We start from the raw sequence: 22150 nt of genomic DNA on the forward strand, positions 1-22150 counted from the left end.
TTGGGTGGGCATCATGGGTGCATCGCCAATATCGCAACCAATTGGCGCCCAACCTGAAAGTCTCTTCCCTTATTTTTCCATTTGATAGCTCACTTGAAAGTTGATATAATTTGTCATCTGAGGGCAATACAGGTGGGTGATTGGGACTCGAATCCATGAGAGTCATTTTCACTTTTACCATTTGAGTGGTAATCTGTTGAAGGGAATCACCTGCCTGTTGTGGAACCCGCCCGAAATCAATAGGATGAAACTTGGGCAGGTCCCATAATGGTTGACTGATTCTGTCTGACAGATCACCACCCAGGCAGTGAAAGCGAGTACAGAGCTTTGAGGTATATATTAAGAGCACTCCTAGGGGATCACCATGATGATTTATGTTAAATTTACCAAACACCTTTCTTCTCTCAGTTTAAAAAGCATCTCTGCTTGATATAATTTTACATGATCACTGACATCCTACTTTAAGTGACACATTCTGCGATGCAGAATTATAGAAAGACTGAAGATATAAAAAAGAAAAATATATCAAAAATGAATTACTTGATTCATCAATTATTGCTTATAGTCTATCACTCAATATTACTGTTGGTGGTTATGATGAGTCCAGCTACATATTGGATCCAAACTTTTTCCAATGAACTATTTTCCATTTCCTCCATTAATAAAGAAATCCTAATCCAAGGATAGCATTTCTTGACAATTTAAATATATATTTATCAGAATTGAATAATAGCTTAATTTATCTAAACTGTACAGCTGTCACTAAAGTGCCTTGAGTGATGCACACTCAGACAGGCAGATGTTTGGGATGGAGGACGCACTGATTCTTCAATGTACTTGTGGAATTCTGTCTCTAACTTCTCTCTTTCTCTCTCTTATTTTGCAGCAATACCACCCTACTGATATAAGTGGGCAACTAAATCTCTCAGACCCCTCTGTCAGCACAGTGGTGTAATTCTGCCCAGAACATGATGTTTAAAACCAGGAAGAAATAAGACACTCAAGAATTATTGTCCAACAGCAGCAAGACTTTAGAACACCAGCAATGGCCAGTGTGAAAGGAAAGGAGAGTAAAAAGCTGCAACAGAATCACAACAAAATCATCAGTTTTAGTTTATTCTGCTGCTAGTGTTTTATTTACTTATAAATTTACTATTCGTTATTCCTCAAACTTTTACGATTGAAATTATTCAGCAAAGCTTCTGTATTCCTCACTGAACCATCAGTATTAAAGTTATTCAGCAAACTATCAATATGGAGAAACTGGGTGGCATAGTGGGTTAGCACAACAGTCTTTTACCTATGGGACCTGCCATGCATCTATTCCAGAGCAGTGGGATGATAGTTTCTTCTTTTTGCTGGGTGCAATAAGCAAACTGAGTTTGGGACAGATTCAACTCAGTGCCTTGTAGGTATTAGCCCACAGCACAAAACTACCCTTTGTTCAGTACAAATTGTCATCTACTTGACAAGATTAATCAGAGATCACAAGGAGGGCTAATATGAGAAAATAAAATAATCACACTGGTGCTTCTGAGGGGTGGGGGGGCAAAGGCACATTGTGAGTTAGAGGAGAGTAGAGCCAATTTGTTGCGTTTCTTATGATTATTGTGCCAAATCTACACTTAAAGTAGTGTTAAGGAGGTAAAAATAATAGATTTTGTTGACATATTTTGAAATTACACTTATTTACTCGCCATGTTCTAGTAAAAATATACAATTGGTGCATATTTTCTTTCACTTGCTAATTTTAATGAAAAGTTAGTGTGAGTATATAAACTGAGTATAAAGGATACTGCAAAGTTTCAGCAAATGATACCTGGAATGGGCAGTTATAGCTCTGAAAAAAGGCTTGAAAAATTGTGATGAGAATTTTAACCCTCAAAAACGGGAAGGTTTGGTTCGGTTGAGATGGTAAAATGTTAAAAATCTCAAACCCGTTCCCACCAGCTACATACACGCCAACACCACAGGAGGCAGGTTGATCATTTAAATATTATAATGAGGCTGTGTGCCTCAAATGTAATCTCCATTTTAAATTTAACCCTGGCCAGCCGAGTTTTTAGGGCCTCAGGAAACGAGGGAGGCGCGGACTGCTGGATCCAGCAGCCAAGTGTCTTTCCACTTACCTGCTGAATTGAGCTTACCTGCTTCCTCCCTACCACCACTATCACCTCCCTCCCCACCCACCGAGCCATGATCCCCCCCCCACCAAGCCATGATCTCCCACCTACCCCTGGACTTTCTGATTCCTTCCTCCCTCCTCTCTGCTCCCCGGCTGTGGCATACCTGCCTGACAGCCAGCCAGCCTCTCAGTCTGGCTGCAGCAGGGAAACGGAGACAAAAAAAAAAGTTAATCAGATGCTGCCTTTAAAGTCAGCAGGACCTGAGGGAAACATGTTCTTCCAGGTTTCCAGAATGCAAAACAGCCACCTAGGTCCCTCCCTGCCTCCGAGCAAATATCGGGCCCTGCGTTTTTTCACTGGAATGCTATTGTGAAGTTTTCAAAATTCTAAAATATTTTGAGAGGCCAACGCTGAGTGATTGCTACTTGGTGAATCAATAACAAATGAGTATAAACTCAGGAACATCACCAGGAGAATAAGGGGAAGTTAGAATAAACGTTATACAGGGTCATTCAGACATGGAATGCTTTACTAGAAGTGGCTATCGAGTCACAGACCATAACTTTATTTGAAATGGAATTGTATAGGTATTTGAAAAGGAAGAATATAAAAGCATATGGGAAAGATAAGGAAAATGGGATTAGAGTGGATAGCTCCAGGTGAAGAGCTAGCACCAGCACAGGATGTGACGGACCAAACGTTCTTTTCTATGAAATGGGGGGAAACCTGCTTCATAATCACAATTCTTTTGCTAACGTTAATGAATGGAAAAATATACAACTCAATCTGTGTGCAGATGAGTGAAACAGCATTAACATATTGTATTGCAGGAAACTGGAGCTCCCAAAGAGTGCCTCTGGATTGGGAAGTACACTCAGCCATGACAGGTTGCATACATGTCTGTGCACGTGTGGTGGCAATCCAAGTTTGAGAAAATTAGTATAAAATGGTTGACATGAATGAGCCAACATTTTGTTTTAAATTTAAAAACTATGGTACTATGGTAAAAAGAGCCAATTTGGTGGGGACCTAGTAGTTATCATTTATATCCAATGAGCAATATCATGATACACCACTATTCATGGCTTTAGTGTTGGATCTACTCATTGAAAAAATTGTAACCAACAGAATTCTAATATGTACTCACTACGTATAGTATGAGCAAGACTTCCTTTCGATATGCCACCAGTGTTATCTCTAATGCAACCACGATGCCACACTACAATTTAAAGCCAATTTTTGACTCTTCGCTGCCACATTTGCCCCTAAAAGTGGGGCAGTAGCAGTCAGGAAATCTAATGAGATTTGCTCCTTTCCACTTTGTGCCAGTTTCTGAGGCCTCACAGTTTTTAACAGGGAGTGGTGGGGAGAGGTGCAGGGGATTCTGAGGACTAGACCTCCCAACCGAAGCAGGCAGAGGTCTCATTAATATATTTAAATTGCAGTCACAATGTCATTACAACTCCATCATGATTTCCTGATCTTTCCACCCACATAACACCATTTTCTAGTCTCACTCACAAATCGTGGGCAGTAGGAGAGTGTTCCAAACAGTAATTAAGTGGCACTGAATTAAACAGCATTTTGAGATATTTGTTTATTCATTGCTGTCACAGGGTGCTAGACTAACCAGAAGATATTTTGAAGGGGCTTTTGGCACTCAAGTTGAGAGTTATTCTACACTTAGACAGCCCAGCCTTCTCTCCATGGGGTACGTGTTGGAATCCCATTCTGGGAGGAAGGAGCAAAGGGAGAAACCAGGTCTGCAGCTAATGGCTAAAATGTAGCCTGGCCGCCATTTTTTGGGAGGGTGGGAGTGGTTTCCCTGGGGCATCCCAGAGTCCATGCGGTCTTTCCTCAATTTTATTCAAAAAAATATATTTTGGCCATTCTTCAGAGGCCCACGCCCCTTCCCCGGCTTGGATAGCCACAGTGGGGACCCGCTAATGTCCATCTGGATCAAGTATGCCTCATCTCACTCGGTGTATTAGTCTGCAATGCAACACTGGGTTCTGACAGAGCTGAGAAGCAGGACCTCCTAGTGTAGGGAGATCCAGCTTCTGGGTGTCCGTTGCCTTTTAAAGGGTGGGCAGAAACTCCCAGAGATAACAGAGATCTGGCATAACCAGGTACCTTCTGTGGGAGCCTAGTGGAACACCCCAAAGATCTTTAGGGCCCTGAAACACATTAAGGATCTGACAGTTTTATATAGTAATAAGGCAGAGATCTTTCCTTGGAAGGAGATGAAATTGGGTTTGAAATGGGGTAGGGCATTAGAATGCCTAAAATCTTTTGGTGAGTCTAGCACTCTATGATGACCTAAGCCATTCTTTCAAGTCTTGCAGCACTATTAATGAAAACATCTCACATTAACTGAACTCAACTGAATCACCATCATTGAATTCATTGACAACTGTCCTCTGCATCCAAGACTCAAAATTCACTTTGTTTTCTTTTGCAATATTTGCCTTATTAAAGCATATGTACTGCATCTAATATCTGTAAACCTGTTTAGGGCTGGGGTAGAAGTCTATGAGTGAAGAGGAGGCATAGTTACTGATCCATCTTGCCCAAGAATCTCTCTAAAATTAAATTATGCAACTTAGATAGGATTGCTGTTATTGACCTGCGAAGCCACACACAAGCTGGCAATTGCATCCCTTCCACACACATGCCACATCTTTTTCTCACTTGCACCTGTACAGTAGGTTTTACCTTGTGGATTTTGTTCCCTCTCCTGCATACTGAGAATTATTTCCTATTTGCACCTGGGAGAGGAAGGCTATAGAGACACTACGGGCTATTTTCTTTTATTGGACTGAAATGCTATGGGAATTCTTACCTAATGAACTGCCAAAGTATTCGTGAACATGACAGAAATTATGATTCCATTTTTACAGTGACGAGAACTAGAGATCTGTTAGATCATTTTATACAGTTGAATTGTAAAGTAGTAATTGTGATTATAAGTTGACATTATGGAGCTATTGTCATATCTGCTTTATTTGAGGAATTCTTGTAATGCACTTAACCTGTTTCACTCACTGCTGTCGAACACTGACATAATTATAGGGGATTCAACTTGTATCGTTCTCTGTGCCAATGGGTAATGTATAGTACCTGAGAATGCTTATGTTAATTCATAGTAAATCTGGTTTGCAACTAGTTATAGGTAATGCATGGTACTGAAAATGGACAAACTTGTTTTTAACAATTCTGAAACAATAAAAATTAATCATTTTAAAAGGTGTCTGTCACTTCCATGGTGTTCTTCAACTGTAAACATTCTGAAGCTCAGGCTTTTGATTCGAGTAAAATATTTCCACGATTGTACTTCTGAAAAGCCTGTGATATTGTTAATTAACATTAAGAACTAATCAAATGACACTAAAGCCACGATTTTAACACAGGACGCAAGTTTGACATAGGAGTGACGGAGTGAATATGAAGCTCGTCTGGCTGCGCTGGAGTAAAGCTAGGGCAATGTTAACTCCCAGGCCTCATTTCCATCTGTCAGGTGAGTCTCCCATCTGATCCCGGTGGGTGGGCGGAAGTGGGATTTTGGATGACATGAGGCTACTGCAGGGGCTTTGAGGGAATGGTCCGTGGAAAATCAGGTAAGTATGGCGCGGCATGTCCAGAGGTGATCATGATCAGGGGAGGGGAAAGTCCAAGGTAGGGAAGCCCATGGTTTCCAGGCCCACGAAGGGCCTTCAAAAAAAATGTAAAAGTAAAGTAAGTAAGACGTCCCAAAGTGTTTTACAACCAATGAAGTACTTTTGAAGTGTAGTCACTGTTGTAATGTAGGAAACGCAGCAGCCAATTTATGCACAGCAAGGTCCCACAAACAACAATGTGATTTTTTATTTGTTCACGGGATGTGGGCATCGCTGGCAAGGCCTGCATTTATTGCCCATGAACAACTGAATGGTTTGCTGGGCCATTTCAGAGGGCAATTAAGAGTCAACCACATTGCTGTGTGTCTGGAGTCACATATAGGCCAGACCAGGCAAGGATGGTAGATTTCCTTCCCTAAAGGATATTAGTGAACCAAATGGGTTTTTACGGCAATTCGGTAGTTTCATGGTCAACATTACTGATACTAACTTTTTTTTAAATTCCAGATTTATTTAATTGAATTTAAATTCCCAGCTGCCATGGTGGGATTTGAACTCAAGTCCCTGAGTCATATGTCCAGGGCTCTAGATTATTAATCAAATTTATTAGTCACTACACTACTGTTCCCATTATCGTTGATAATGATCAAATAATCTGTTTTTTGTGATGTTGAATTCGAGATAAGCATTGGCCAGGACACCAAGGATAACTCCCCTGCTCTTCTTCAAGATAGTGTCATGGGATTTTTACATCCCCTGAGAGAAGAGACAGGGCCTCGATTTAACTTCTCATCCAAAAGACAGCACCTCCAACAATGCAGAACTCCCTCAGTACTGCACTGGAATGTCAGCCTAGATTTTTGTGCTCAAGTCTCTGGAGTGTGACTTGAATCCACAATCTTCTGACTCAGAGGTGAGAGTCCTACAAACTTATCTTATTGGCCCTCTTCTGCGCCTGCTCCTGCCTGTTGGCAGCTTTCAAAGGTGAGCTCGACATTATTTGTGGGTCGCATAACTGCGCATTAAAGTCACGTTAGGGTCCTATTTACATCATAGGACCATAACGTTTGCATATTTATCAGGCCCTCACCTGTCACAGTGAGGGTCTCACATACGGCCAGAAACACGATAGTTAAATTGGCGGTCAGCCTGAGTGCAGTGCCAACCTGGAGGGTAGGAAGCTGCCTCTGTTTCAACCTCACACATGTCCCATTATCATCAGGTGTGTGGTGTTAAAATTGGCCCTTCAGCAACGGGACAAAACTCCTGTTTACAATGAACCATAACTTTAACATTAGCACCACCAATAACAGGGCTGCTAACACTGCAACATGTTAACACTAAGAATGTTGGCAGAGGTAGGACCAACTGGAAATGGAGTTTACATCAAAGCTGTATTTTATTTTTTAAAAGGTTCCTGGCTAGTGAGATGCCGCTTCATACTCTCAGTCAGTTAAGGCAGCAGCAATTTTTTTCTCTGTTTACTGGTTGATCAAACTAAAACACAGGGTGAATAGGGGAACTTCAGATGTGTCTCATACTCACTTCAGCAGAAAACTCAGTAATAAAGTGCTTGCATACAGGGGATCCAGATTACTTGTAGGAGGTTACATGACATTGGTACAGATATACATAACTTTCCTTGTGCTGTTGCTTACAGCTTACAGTAAAATAGTAATGTTGTTCTTTGTGGGATTTTTTCAATATTTCAGTTCAACTCCTTTAAATTAGCTTATTTTATTCTGTTGATGATCTATTAATGTGTTTCTCTTGGCTAGCATGGTTGGATCTCATGTTCATTGCTTCGCCTGGAAGGATCCCACAGACTGGGTTGAGAGGTCTCACGCTGACTGTCTAGTCTGGCCAATTCTCCTTCACAGCTGCATGTTTAAATTGAACTGATGTTGTGGGACCTTGGTGCCCTAAATTAAACTCCAAACCCACATTCAGCCCATCACCACGACAACCTATTTTTACCACCTCCATCCATACCTGAGCTGAACTATCACTAAAATCCACATCCTTGTCTTCAAAATGAGGCTGAACTCTATCATGTTGTGCTGCATATATAATTTCCTTAATTAAGTTCTGCTCACCAATCAACCCTGTCCTCAACAATTTCCACTAACTGCCCATCTGCCAAAGCATAGATTTCAAACTTCTCATCCTCATTTGGGAGTCCTTGGCCATAGACCGCCCACAGTGGAGGATTTACATTCGGGAGGACGCGAGTATCGTCGCCGAGAGCATGCAGAAATCAAGCGCAGGCAGCGGAAGGAGCGTGCGGCAAACCAGGCTCCCTGCCCACCCTTTCCCTCAACAACTATCTGTCCGACCTGTGACAGGGACTGTGGTTCTCGTATTAGATTGTACAGCCACCTAAGAACTCATGCTAAGAGTGGAAGCAAGTCTTCCTCGATTCCGAGGGACTGCCTATGATGATGATATTCCACAACCTCCTCTAGTTTTACATCCACATTTGCACCTCCGCTCTGCCAACCCTAGCAGAGCCTTCATCTTCCATGCCCCTGCACTCCAGAATTTTTTATTAAAATCTCTCTGTCTTGTTACAGCTTTCTATCTTCAAAAGGCTCTTTCAAACTATCTTTTTGACCATACTTTGGTCATATTCCCTAACACCTGCTCACTATCTTAGCCCTTCATGAAGTGTCTTGTGGTGTTTGGTTATGTTAAAGCTGCTAAAGATGTGCAAGTTACTGTTGTTTGTTGCTGCTTAGATGCAAAAGTAATCAAATTGTATCATTTCTGGAATGCTCGACTGTTTCTGTAACAAAAAATAGATTTTTGAATGCATTTGAACAAGAAGTGATTCTATTGTTGGATAGTAAAAGAATATCTGTGGGAAATCCAAAGAAATGATTGGAAAACTCTACTACTATCATCTATCATCCAGAGTCACCACTTCATATGGATTGGCAGCAGGACATAAGGAAAAGGGCTAACACTTCAGAGTTATGAAGACTATAAAGAAAGAACTCCTCCTTCGTGCTAAATTCAGTTATTATTTGCAACTCACACATATCCATCATTTAATCCAGCTCCACTCATGAAACAATGCATTATGCTGATAAAATGATTAACTTGCACTTCTGTTACTGAACTTCGGCATATTTCCCACGGTTGATGAAATTAACAAGAACCTTGAACCGTAAACAAACTCATGTCTGCACTGAAATAGGTCTGCAGCAAAAAGTTTCCTAGATCCTAACATTTGTGATGGAGCAACCTGAATGAAAGACTAAGTAAGCCTTGTTCCATAGGTACATAATTCACATGCCTTCCCTTAAAGGGGAAATACATGAATCATTTTCTGGGTAGAGTTTGGCTAATCTAACTGGCTAATAAAACTGATTTTTTTGAACAAAATTAGCTAATCAGGGGTAATCAAAACAGAAATTCAATGCAGAAAACATGAGAGAATCTTATTTTAAAATAGCCAGTTTGAATTGATTGAATTTGTCCACACATGGGCATAATGGGCATAATTATGCCATATGCCCACACATGAGCATAATCAAGTTCCTCCCCTTGGGATTGAAGTGACACCAACAAAATAATTATCTAAACTTGTTTTCACTCGATAGGAAACAGAGGGGAGCCATGATACAGACTTTTATAATTATTAAATATCTAAATAAGCAAAATATTCAACCTGAACAATGAGGATAGATCTACAGGACACAAATATCTTGAGTAAGGAAAGGAATTTTTTAAATATTTTTTTTCCAAGTGTAGCGGATATGTGGAAAAGATTCCCTGAGATAATAGTTCATTCAGGGTCAAATGACACTTTTATAAGGGAGCTCAATTTTCATTTATGTTGATAAAAGGGACTGAAGGTTATAAAGATATTAAAGGCACTGCTTAATTTTATTTATCATGGGAGCTAAGGGAAGGAACTTAAGGAGAGATTTTCTGCTTCAGTATTCAAAATATACCAGGAGATTGTACAGCCCCAGCCATAGTTTTCCATCCATTAATTTTAATTTGCTGGAGCTCCAATGCAGAAATTGACCCATTTAGTAGGTCAGCAAAGTGGAGATGTTAGAGAGGCGGGAGGGAGTATCTATGACAGAATAATCTTACATCGGCCTTATCTCACTCCAGATTATCTTATGTTCTTAGTTACAATGATTGGATTTTGCATTGAGAATAATGGTGAGACTAACAAAAATCACCGTTATTATTGGAGTAAATCAGAAAGCAACTTCCGGAGTATGCAAATACGTAGTTAAAATTGGAAATCCAGAAGTAGCGGTCCGAGTTACCCTGCTCCTCCACAGGCTGCGCAATAAGAAAACCTCACTGATGGACTCAGCATTGAAATATTTGCAACGACATGAAGTTGGGGTACTTATCCACTAGTTATCCACTAAACACGCCAGATAAAATTAGGTGTGGTGCATTCAGGAGTAAGTGCATTTTTAATAGCATGATAAGCGATAATTACTGCCAAACATCTCTAGCTCTGAAAATTTAATTTTACAAGTGTGGTATCTCATTCCTTTAGAAGTTAATTAGTGTTGGAGATTTAAAAATAAATTAAAGTCTTTTCCTGTTACTTTTTCTGTCTGTCTCTTTTATCTCTATCTTAATTCCATCTTTCTTTACCAATCTTTATTTTGCTTTCTGTACATAATTTAAATCTAATTTATACTTCCTGTATTATACTTCCTGGTTTAGACTCTTTGCCGGCAAAATTGCCCCCTTTCCAAAAGGCCCGTTAGTCCGAAAGATGTTAATGGGGCGATAAGGACTTTTCGTTGGGGGACAGGCACGGAAGCAACACACCTAGAATTGCCTTCGTTATGGCGGCAGCGCAAACGGCTTTGCGCCGCTCCCTGTAGTTTTCATCACAGGCGGCAGTGCATGCGTGCTGAAATTATTGCCCTGTGCCGACCCCCTTATACCCTGTGGGGGAAATTGCCTTTAGGGCGAGGGCCTTGTGCTGCAGCCGGCATCTTGCAGTCGGCATGACAATTGCGGCCGCTGATTCGGCTGGTCCGCCAATAGGCAGCCAGGCACTCCCTCTGGCCTGGCCAAAACCCTCCCTGATGGACCACTGGGTGCCACGAGAGTGGCTGTAGAGTTCGCAGCGGCCCTTCTCTTTAAGAGAAGGGGAGGGACATTGTGACGCTTCAGCGCGGCGATGCTTCTGCCCCTTTCTCGGCCTGCGGAGGCGCAGTGCCTCCAACACCGCCCTGATCATTTTTCTCAGTTAAAGACCCGAATTCCGGGTCAGTAACCTCTTCTTCTAGCTGAGCGATAAACTTTTATTTAATTCAAATTATGCGCCCAAAACCGGGCGCAGGGCAATTTTGCCCCCTGTGTGTCTCAGTAAGGATTCCTTCAATCTGATTGGTTGAAGAGCCCAGGTGCTTCTTTCCTGCTCACAGATGCCACATATGCCTTGCAACGGGTGCTGTATTGGATCAGATGTCAGATTAGAGAAAGTCTTCACTCAAATGGCCGCAAAAACTTTGTGAGCAGCTATCAGCGTAGTGAATGACAAGCACTGTTCCTTCGCCGCTGACCGCAAAATCTGGGAAAAATGTCCTTTGCTTCTACTTTATAGTAATATTTCGGCATTACCTTGGTGCGTTCCTTAAATTGTGCATTTTTTTCTCTCACCTGCCAGGTCCTTTCAGTCCTTGAGATAGTGTTCACAATCTGGATGACATATTGCCATGCATGCCTCTTTCACTCATTTCTCACCCAACAAAGGTGTTGTTGTGATGCTTCATTGCAGTGCTCAGAAGAGCAGACTGTTAATTATCGCTGAAATAAAATTTTCTTGGTTGCAATTAAGTTATTCTCTGCCACAATCTTGCACTCCACAGCTGTGTTAAGGCCATTTAGGAGATGTATACTAGTTACATAACCGTTTAGCTGTTTGACAATTGTTAAGAGGATCATTATTATAGATTCACTATGATTGACCAATACTTCCTCATTACTGCTAATGAAACTGACTTCAAAGTACAGGTTGGACCTCTGTGGTCCGGCACTCTCGGGACCTGACCAGTGCCGAAACAGAAAATTTTCCGAACCATGAGAAGTCACGCCTAGCCTAGGCTGTCGACAGCTCCTGGGCTCCTGTGTGTGTGTGTGTGCGTGCTGGAAGCCTGTGGGCGGCTCCCTCAGCACCTGCGCACTCACTCACTTACTGACAGCTGCTTCAGCCAATCGCTGCATACACTCACTGACTGACAGCCGCTCCCATCCAATCGCCACACGCACCCGAGCCTGCTTTCTGAAACACCGTTTAAAGTTACAGACCCACGGCACAGCCCCCAGCCCCCACCTTGCACACTCAGATTGCACAGTTAACACATTGCAACACTCACTGAGATTGCATTTCAAACTCACAGGCTGCAAAATTCAGGTCTCGCTCTCTCTCTGTAGAAATCTCCCAGCCACATTTATTAATTAACACGCTAGTTTGGTGTTCTTTTTTTAATAAACCCTCCTCTCCCTCAGGCCCAACTAATACTGAACCACGGATGTGTTCATACCAGAGAGTCCCAGACCAGAGAGGTCCAACCCGTAATCAAATTGTATCATTTCTGGAATGCTTGACTATTTCTGTAATAAATAATATTGTTCTGCGAAGTACAATCATGTCAAGTGCCAGAGATTTTTGAATGCATTTGAACAAAAGTGATCCGAGGCAAATTTGTTTTAGTCAACCAAACTGTTTATTCATTCTAGTATAGAAGAAAAAAAATGTTGCAAATTTTGAACAGGTCTGTTGGAAAGTTGAAGGAATAATAGACATTAAATAGCATTAAATAATGTAGAATTTGTTATTCTAAATGTGGAAAATAATGCAAAATTTAACTCATTTGCTGATGATTTCAGAATCAAAACAATTTTCTGAAAATAATGTAATAATTTCTCAGGTTTAGATCCAGAACTGGCTGCTTTGGACATCAGTGTTTGAGGGATTTTGTCTAATTTGATATCCAATGTTCAACTGCAATCTTCAGTTACCACACTTTCTGCAGATACATAAATAAAGTCAAGATTAGTTACTAATGTTTGCCTCCTCCAGTGAATACAGCAGGCATTGGAGTGAATACAGCAGGCATAATTTGAAAGTAGAAGGCTTACTGCATGCATTGCACTGGGACCCATGTGTAGTCAGAATAATAAAGCTGACCTTTTTCTGACATGAGCCCGAAGAGAAATTCCACTTCCCAATGAATATGAATCTACTGCACATAATGTTCTCAAAGATTCAGCACTTATCAAACAATCCAATTTCAATAACAGTAGGGCTTGGAGGATTCATTGAGTGGGATCTGTATAGCCAGCTGATACCTACTGCTTAGTTTTACTCATGGGCTGATTTTGTACTCAGCTGCACTAGTTGCACATGAGCAGATTAGGCACAGGGGATCCCAAAATTGGGCAAGTAAACCTGAAGTATGTTTTGTGCCTGTTACAAATTTTGGATCTGCCTTAAGATATTCTTTCATATTCAGCAATAGTTGTCAGTCCTGTAAGCAGTCCCCAAATCTTATATTCTAGACTATGCCCATAATGCCCAATATCTAATCATATGATAGCATAATATGGCACATAACAACAGTGTGCCCTTGTGATCTGAGCTGGATAGCATGGCCTAGAAAATCTGTCGCACACTTCCAAAAAAGCTTTCTGTCCATTATTGCAAAAATTAAAATTTCTTGGTTGAAATTGGTCATTCTCTGCTACTATTTTGCAATCACAGCTGTTTTCATGCTATTTGGGAGATGTATAACAGTTGCACCAGAAGTGAGTGCCCATCATATCGGTAAAGGCCAAAAAATGGTGTGCAGTGCCCATGCCTGAAACAGGCATTAACATAGAAACATAGAAAATAGGTGCAGGAATAGGCCCTTCGAGCCTGCACCCACATTCAATAAGATCATGGCTGATCATTCCTTCAGTACCCCTTTCCTGCTTTCTCTCCACACCCCTTAATCCCCTTAACCGTAAGGGCTATATCTAACTCCCTCTTGAATATATCCAATGAACTGGCAACCACAACTCTCTGCGGCAGGGAATTCCACAGGTCAACAACTCTCTGAGTGAAGAAGGTTCTCCTTATCTCAGTCCTAAACGGCCTACCCCTTATCCTAAGACTATGTCCCCTGGTTCTGGACTTCCCCAACATCGAGAACATTCTTCCTGCATCTAACCTGTCCAGTCCTGCCAGAACCTTATATGTTTCTATGAGATCCCCTCTCATCCTTCGAAACGCCAGTGAATAAAGGTCCAGTTGATCCAGTCTCACCTCATATAACAGCCCAGCCATCCCTGGAATCAGTCTGGTGAACCTTCGCTGCACTCCCTCAATAGCAAGAACGTCCTTCCTCAGATTAGGAGACCAAAACTGAACACAATATTCCAGGTGAGGCCCTGTACAACTGCAGTAAGACCTCCCTGCTCCTATATTCAAATCCCCTAGCTATGAAGGCCAACATACCATTTGCCTTCTTTACCGCCTGCTGTACCTGCGTGCCCACTTTCAGTGACTGATGAACCATGACACCCAGGTCTCGTTGCACCTCCCCTTTTTCTAGTCTGCTGCCATTCAGATAATATTCTGCCTTCCTGTTTTTGCCCCCAAAATGGATAACCTCACATTTATCCACATTATACTGCATCTGCCATGTATTTGCCCATTCACCTAATCTGTCCAAGTTACCCTGCAGCCTCTTAGCGTTCTCCTCACAGCTCACACTGCCACCCAGTTTAGTGTCATCCGCTAACTTGGAGATATTACACTCTATTTCTTCGTCCAAATTGTTAATGTATATTGTAAAGAGCTGGGGTCCCAGCACTGACCCCTGCAGCACCCCACTAGTAACTGCCTGCCATTCTGAAAAGGACCCGTTTATCCCGGCTCTCTGCTTCCTGTCTGCCAACCAGTTCTCTATCCGCGTCAGTACATTACCCCCAATACCATGCGCTTTGATTTTGTACACCAACCTCTTGTGCGGGACTTTGTCAAAAGCCTTTTGAAAGTCCAAATACACCACATCCACTGGTTCTCCCTTGTCCACTCTACTAGTTACATCCTCAAAAAATTCCAGAAGATTCGTCAAGCATGATTTCCCTTTCATAAATCCATGCTGACTCGGTCCGATCCTGTCACTGCTTTCCAAATGGGCTGCTATTTCATCCTTAATGATTGATTCCAACATTTTCCCCACGACTGATGTCAGGCTAACCGATCTATAATTACCCGCTTTCTCTCTCCCTCCTTTTTTAAAAAAGTGGCGTTACATTAGCTATCCTCCAGTCCTTAGGAACTGATCCAGAGTCGATAGACTGTTGGAAAATGATCACTAATGCATCCACTATTTCTAGGGCCACTTCCTTAAGTACTCTGGGATGCAGACTATCAGGACCCGGGATTTATCGGCCTTTAATCCCATCAATTTCCCTAACACAATTTCCCGCCTAATAAGGATACCTTTCAGTTCCTCATTCTCACTAGACCCACTGTCCCCTAGTACATTCGGAAGGTTATTTGTATCTTCCTTTGTGAAGACAGAACCAAAGTATTGGTTCAATTGGTCTGCCATTTCTTTGTTCCCCATTATAAATTCACCTGAATCCGACTGCAAGGGACCTACATTTGTCTTTACTAACCTTTTTCTCTTCACATATTTATAGAAGCTTTTGCAGTCAGTTTTTATGTTCCCTGCAAGCTTCCTCTCGTACTCTATTTTCCCCTTCTTAATTAAACTCTTAGTCCTCCTCTGTTGAATTCTAAATTTCTCCCAGTCCTCAGGTTTGCTTTTTCTCGCCAATTTATATGCCTCTTCCTTGGTTTTAACACTATCCTTAATTTCCCTTGTTAGCCATGGTTGAGCCACCTTCCCAGTGTTATTTTTACTCCAGACAAGGATGTACAATTGCTGAAGTTCATCCATGTGATCTTTAAATGTTTGCCATTGCTTATCCACCATCAACCCTTTACGTATTCTCTGCCAGTCTATTCTAGCCAATTCACACCTCATACCGTCAAAGTTAGCTTTCCTTAAGTTCAGGACCCTAGTTTCCAAATTAACTTTGTCACTCTCCATCTTAATAAGGAATTCTACCATATTATGGTCACTTTTCCCCAAAGGGCCTCGCACAACAAGATTGTTAATTCGTCCCTTCTCATTACAAATCACCCAGCTCCCTGGTTGGTTCCTCGACATATTGGTCTGTAAAACCATCCCTAATACACTCCAGGAAATCCTCCTCCACTGCATTGCTACCAGTTAGGTTAGCCCAATCTATATGTAGATTAAAGCTGCCCATGATTACTGCTGTACCTTAATTGCATACATCCCTTATTTCTTGTTTGATGCTGTCCCCAACCTCACTACTACTATTTGGTGGTCTATACACAACTCCCACTAGCGTTTTCTGCACTTTGGAATTCCGCAGCTCCACCCATACCGATTCCACATCATCCAGGCTAATGTCGTTCCTTACAATTGCATTGATTTCATCTTTAACCAGCAACGCCACCCCGTCTCCTTTTCCTGTATGTCTATCCTTCCTAAATGCTAAATACCCTTGGATGTCCCAGCCTTGGTCATCCTGGAGCCATGTCTCTGTGATGCCAATCACATTGTATCCGTTAACTGCTATCTGCACAGTTAATTCATCCACCTTGTTCCGAATACTCATTCGATCTTTTGCATATGCAAATAAGGGACCTAAGAAATGTTTGAGGGCCCCCTTGCAAAATCTGTTTGTCCTTGAGGCAGCCAGCGCCTCGAGCCTCACCACTTTGGGCGTGCCCAAGTTTCTAGCACATGTTTTTCACACGAGTCCTCAAGTACGCTTCTCTAAACTTATGAAGGCAGACTGAAAACACTTTGGCAACTATTTTAATTCCAGGTTGATTCTCTGCTCAGGCCTGAATTAAAATTACAGTCAGGTCTCAATTATGTCTTTATGGCTGCAACATGCATATATAAAGGACGTTGTTGGCTCTGGGCGCGTGTTCCTACTGGCCGCTCAAGAGAGCAGGTTAAAATTGCAGATGTTGCGATCGTGGCAGCTTTTGGACAGATAAGAGCCAGGGCAATTTTAACTGCCCTCCTGCCAGGTTTATTTTGAGTCGTTAAGCTGCTTTATTTTACAGACAGCAGATAAATGTACAGAGTTACAGTTCTAATTAAAGGTCACCTTTTAACTTCAAACCCCTCCTAGTGAATATAAAAAATAGTAAAACACGTTGCCTTGATCCGAGCTCATCCGGGCCCCATAAGAATAATTTGGGCCTCTGCCGCCCCAGGACCCCTACCATCCATGATCGCAACTTCCCCCACCTGCATATATCTTGATGGTGGCAAGGACAGCGTAATATTGGGAGACATTAATCTGATGAGCTGCACTGGGATGTCTGTATGGTGCCCCGCAGCTCGCTGGCCTGATGTTAATGAGAGAAAGGCCTCAAAATCAGAGCTACCTCTATGCCACGGGTGCGGGAGATCGACAGATTGCCCAAAAGGCAAAATCAACCCCTACATATGTTAGTTGTAAGAGGAAAAGTAGGATAAGGTGGAACTTTTGGAAGCCAGGGAAGCAAGGCCACTTTAAGAAGAAGGACTCTTGCCTTCCGTAACGCTGTAAACTGTATGGACTGGATTTTAAGGAAGAAGGCAGGTTGGGGGGCTCCGAGGTGGTTGGGAAACCCACAGGCCCTGCCGATTTTAACGGCAGGCCTGATTTGCATGCGAGGCCTCTGTTTCCCACCTGCAGCTAGCCAGATGAGGAGGCTGGCTGACTCCCGGCTGGTAGGCCTGCGGCATTAGACTGCACTGAGGAGGGATAAAGGATTCACGTGGAGGCCGGGGGTTAAGAGGATCGGTGAGTCGAGCAGAAGATCATGGCTGGCCTCCGGATGATCAGGGGCTGGGTAAAGAAGGAGGGTGAAGGGGAGATCGTGGCTGGCCACTGGAGGATCGGGGTTGGCCTCAGGATCATTGGGGGTCGGTGGGGGTAATCTGGGAAGATGATGGGAAGTGGGTTAGGCAGGTACCCTAGATCCAGGAACTAGGTGTAAGGACACTTACCTCCTGAATGCAGCAGTGTTTGCCTTGCTGCAACTGCCGGGTTTTACAAAGCATGTCAAACCTGACCAGCTACAGTTTAAAACAAAATGGAAGTTAAAGAAGAGGCTTTCAGCCTCATTAAAATATTTAAATTAACATCCCGCCTCCTGGCAGCAGGTTGGCTGCCCGTCCCCGTCCCGCCTCCATTAAAACCAGAAGTGGGTAGGTTGGAGGCGGGTTCAGGTTGGGATTCCGATTTTTAACAATTTAACTACCCTCAATCTCCTAACCCACTCATTTTTTTTAGATTAAAATGTCCCCCTATATATCCATCACAGTATAATTATCTTGACCGGACAAAGAAACAATGCATGCAGAGATTCAGATTTATCATGGAGGTAGTGACAAAATTGTGCAACATGCTCCACGAGTACTTCAAGCTGAATTCCATGACAGGCATGGCACTGCCAGTGAAGATTACAGCAAGCTTGAACCTTTTTTGCCTCAGGCTCTATCCAAGCTGCCAGTGGGGACATCAGCAACATCAGTCAGTCTGCAATGCATTGATGCATAAAGCAGGTAACATGCCTTGTACGGAAGAGTAAACAGCACATAATTTTTCCCTTTGATAAGGCAGGAAAAAGTCATTGGATTTCTCTAAATGGCCGGAATTCCCAAAATAAAAACAAAAAAAAAGAAAGACTTGCATTTATATAGCGCCTTTTACACCCTCAGAACATCCCATAGCGCTTTACAGCCAGAGATGTACTTTTTGTAGTTTAGTTACTTTTGTGATGTAGAAACACAGCAGCCAATTTGCACACAGCAAGGCCCCACAAACAGCAATGTGATAATAAGCAGATCATTTGTGTTAGGCATTGGTTGAGGGATAAATATTGGCCAGACACTCTCCTGTTCTATAAAATAGTGTCTTGGGATCTTTCACATCCACTTGAGAGGGCAGACAGGGCCTCGGATGAACATCTCATCCAAAAGACAGCACCTCTGACAGTGCAGTACTCCCTCAGTACTGTAGCGGAGAGTCAGCCTAGATTATATGCCTAGTCAAGGATATAATTAATGGCATGCTTGTATCCCTATATACTACTGCACAAAACATTGCCCCAATCAGATTTGTGCAGTTGAATGTCAGCTTTCCGAGCAGCAATCATTTATTTTACAACGGTCTACTGTGCCCCAATTATTTTCTACTCATCAGAAAGCGAAAGGATTGATCCTGGGAAACCAGGATACCCGTTGCGTCCTTAGCTCATGATCTGTCTGTGGCATTCGCACATTTTATCAGAGTATGGGTATAATGAGATGTTTGCTTCTACCAGAGCCATCATCAAGCACACCGCAATCATGCTCAAGCAATGAGCCCAATACCTTTACAGATGAGGCTTTGTCCTGCAGTAGAGCTCAGCCAAAGTTCCAAAATAATTGTGGTGTGCTGCATACTCTCTAACTTTGCTATTCATTGAGCCTTCCACGTGGAGCAGACAGGGAAATAGATGAAACAAAAACGGATGAATGTCTCATCCAAAAGACAGTGCAGTGCAGTACTCCCTCACCACTGGATGAAGGATGCACTCAGCAGGTCAGGCAGCATCCATCAAGAAAACACAGGTCACTCGATGTTTCTGATATAAACCCTTCCTCAGAACTGAAAGACACTGCAGATGAACAAAATTTAACAAAGAACAGAATGGAGAAAGAAGGAAGTGGAGAAAATATGTCCCTTTTCTTCATTACAGAGGTATCGGGTCGAGGGTTGACTGGAAGCATTTTGGCTGCTGTTTTTGGACAGCAACCATAAGGTCCTTCTCATGCCATTGCAATTTGCCAGCCTCTCAGAAGGGCGTATTGGAGTGCCAAATGGGACAACTCTCTTCTCTCCCACCTCATGCATCATGTTACCACTCATTAAATAGGAGGTTGGGTGCTGCACCGCTCCGTCATTTGCCTATTCACTCTGTTTCATGCCTCCACATTTGGTTTGCCTTCCCTTACTCTTTCACCCTCATCCAGCCTTTGCAATAACGAACAAATATTTAAAATAGATTTTGAGCCTTTATAAAAGATCAAACTATAGGAGTGATTCTATGATCTAGCACTTCCACCAGGGAGTGGTTCTCATGTGTGTAGCACACAGTACACTCTCTGACAGCCTTGGATTGAGAATCACTGTTCATATATTCCCACAATACAGCCATTTATCTTTAATTGGCTATGTCCTTAAAAGGTTTCAATGTCACAAGTTTGTCCAGACCCTCCTTCAGCAAGCTCAAGGCTGGAGGGGGAAGCTAGGTCAGGGTTTCATATAAATTATTTAAATTTTCTGACTGCAAAATTTTAATGCTGGGTCCTCTTCTGCATGACTGTTAAATCTACACCATAATATTTGTAACTTACTGTTGGAGTGGATTTTCGGACAGAGCAAAGCATGATGGGGTAAGCCAACTATCTGCCTTTTCACTAAATGAACTTTGTACCAAGAAGCCGAATGAACTCTGCAGCAACAAGTGACTCATGTCCAGGTGCAGGCCACTGTTTCATAGAAAGCTTTGCAACAGAATAACTAACCACAAAAGAAGATACAGAGGAAGGGCCCCCAAACTCGCGCCATGCTATCAGGTTTCACTAGGACTAAAAAGTTGTGCAACAATATGATTGGTTGTATGTAAATGAATTGCGTTGCCATATGGATTGATTGGTGGTATGTAAATGAACTGCATTGCCATATGGATTGATTGGTTGTATGTAAATGAATTTAAATGATTGTATTCTGCCCTCTGTAAACTGCTCATAACCCCGCGGCACCAGGCACTCGGGGAGAAGGTGCTTCGCAGGTCGCGGGACCTCAACTCTTCTCCCAGAGCTCTGTTAGCAATAAAGTTGTCTCTCTTACCTTACCAGAGTCTATGTGAATTTATTTTCACTAACACTTACTGTGGTGGAATCATGCATGAAAGGATTAGTTATTTTTGTAAATTACTTTAAATCCACCAAGATATGCAAAATCATTGATTGTTAGAATAGTAGCGCCTCCAAAAATCCTTGTCTTTGCCAACGTTATTATTGCAGCTTCATCCTTTTCCAAAACTTCATTGGCATTATCTGAGAATATGAAAAAAATTTAAAAATTCAACATCAGTACTCGTTTCCTTGTTCTCACCACTAACTCTGATATCTTATGCTAAGCTTTAATGTGCCATTTCATCGATGACATAAGAACATAAGAACATAAGAAATAGGAGCAGGAATAGGCCATACGGACCCTCGAGCCTGCTCTGCCATTTAATACGATCATGGCTGATCCGATCATGGACTCAGGTCCATTTCCCTGCCCGCTCGCCATAACCCCTTATTCCCGTATCGGTTAAGAAACTGTCTATTTCTGTCTTAAACTTATTCAATGTCCCGGCTTCCACAGCTCGCTGATGCAGAAAATTCCATAGATTTACAACCCTCTGAGAGAAGAAATTCCTCCTCATCTCTGTTTTAAATGGGGGCCCCTTATTCTAAGATTATGCCCCCTAGTTCTAGTCTCCCCTATCAGTGGAAACATCCTCTCTACATCCACCTTGTCAAGCCCCCTCATAAGCTTATATGTTTCGATAAGATCACCTCTCATTCTTCTGAATTCCAATGAGTAGCGGCCCAACCTATTCAACCTTTCCTCATAAGTCAACCCCCTCTTCTCCGGAATCAACCTAGTGAACCTTCTCTGAACTGCCTCCAAAGCAAAAAATCCTTTCGTAAATATGGAAACCAAAACTGTGCGCCGTATTCCAGGTGTGGCCTCACCAATACCCTGTATAGCTGTAGCAAGATTTCCCTGCTTTTATACTCCATCCCCTTTGCAATAAAGGCCAAGATTCCATTGGCCTTCCTGATCACCTGCTGTACCTGCATACTAACCTTTTGTGTTTCATGCACAAGTACCCCAGGTCCCGCTGTACTGCAGCACTTTACAATTTTTCTCCATTTAAATAATAACTTGCTCTTTGATTTTTTTCGCCAAAGTGCATGACCTCACACTTTCCAACATTATACTCCATCTGACATAATACTTAAACACTCCATCATTTTGCTTGTTCACTCTGATGGATTTTTGATAGTGCATTGACTAGATTAATGTACACTGTATCGATGTACTTTGGTTGTGACAAGTGGAGTGCAAATTGAATGTTGATAACTCTCAGAAATGTAGCCCCTCTAGAATAAGGTAGTGAAATAAAATGACTGAAGAAAGCAGCACCAATGAGCACATGATAAAGAAGAATACGAAAAGATTAGGAGAGAGGTCAAAAAAGCAATTGGGAAGGCT

At 42.3% G+C, this 22150-nt stretch overlaps 2 protein-coding genes across 2 annotated transcripts in view; one reads left to right on the forward strand and one right to left on the reverse strand.

Moving 5' to 3' along the window:
- Positions 1-1721, forward strand: part of LOC139232955 (glutamate receptor ionotropic, NMDA 1) — a 395631-nt gene extending 393910 nt beyond the window's left edge. Inside the window, exon 21 of the mRNA XM_070863452.1 lies at positions 887-1721. Coding sequence (XP_070719553.1) covers positions 887-955 — 69 coding nt within the window. The 3' untranslated portion in view covers positions 956-1721. The remainder of the gene's footprint in view (positions 1-886) is intronic.
- Positions 1722-12475: 10754 nt separating this feature from the next.
- The window catches only part of LOC139232756 (uncharacterized), a 192850-nt gene continuing 183175 nt past the window's right edge, over positions 12476-22150 (reverse strand). The window contains exons 12-13 of the mRNA XM_070863259.1: positions 20816-20937; positions 12476-12765 (exon numbers count right to left, since the gene is read on the reverse strand). Coding sequence (XP_070719360.1) covers positions 12754-12765; positions 20816-20937 — 134 coding nt within the window. The 3' untranslated portion in view covers positions 12476-12753. The remainder of the gene's footprint in view (positions 12766-20815; positions 20938-22150) is intronic.

The sequence above is a fragment of the Pristiophorus japonicus genome, chromosome 20 (assembly GCF_044704955.1).
Source record: "Pristiophorus japonicus isolate sPriJap1 chromosome 20, sPriJap1.hap1, whole genome shotgun sequence".
Lineage (NCBI taxonomy): Eukaryota > Metazoa > Chordata > Chondrichthyes > Pristiophoridae > Pristiophorus > Pristiophorus japonicus.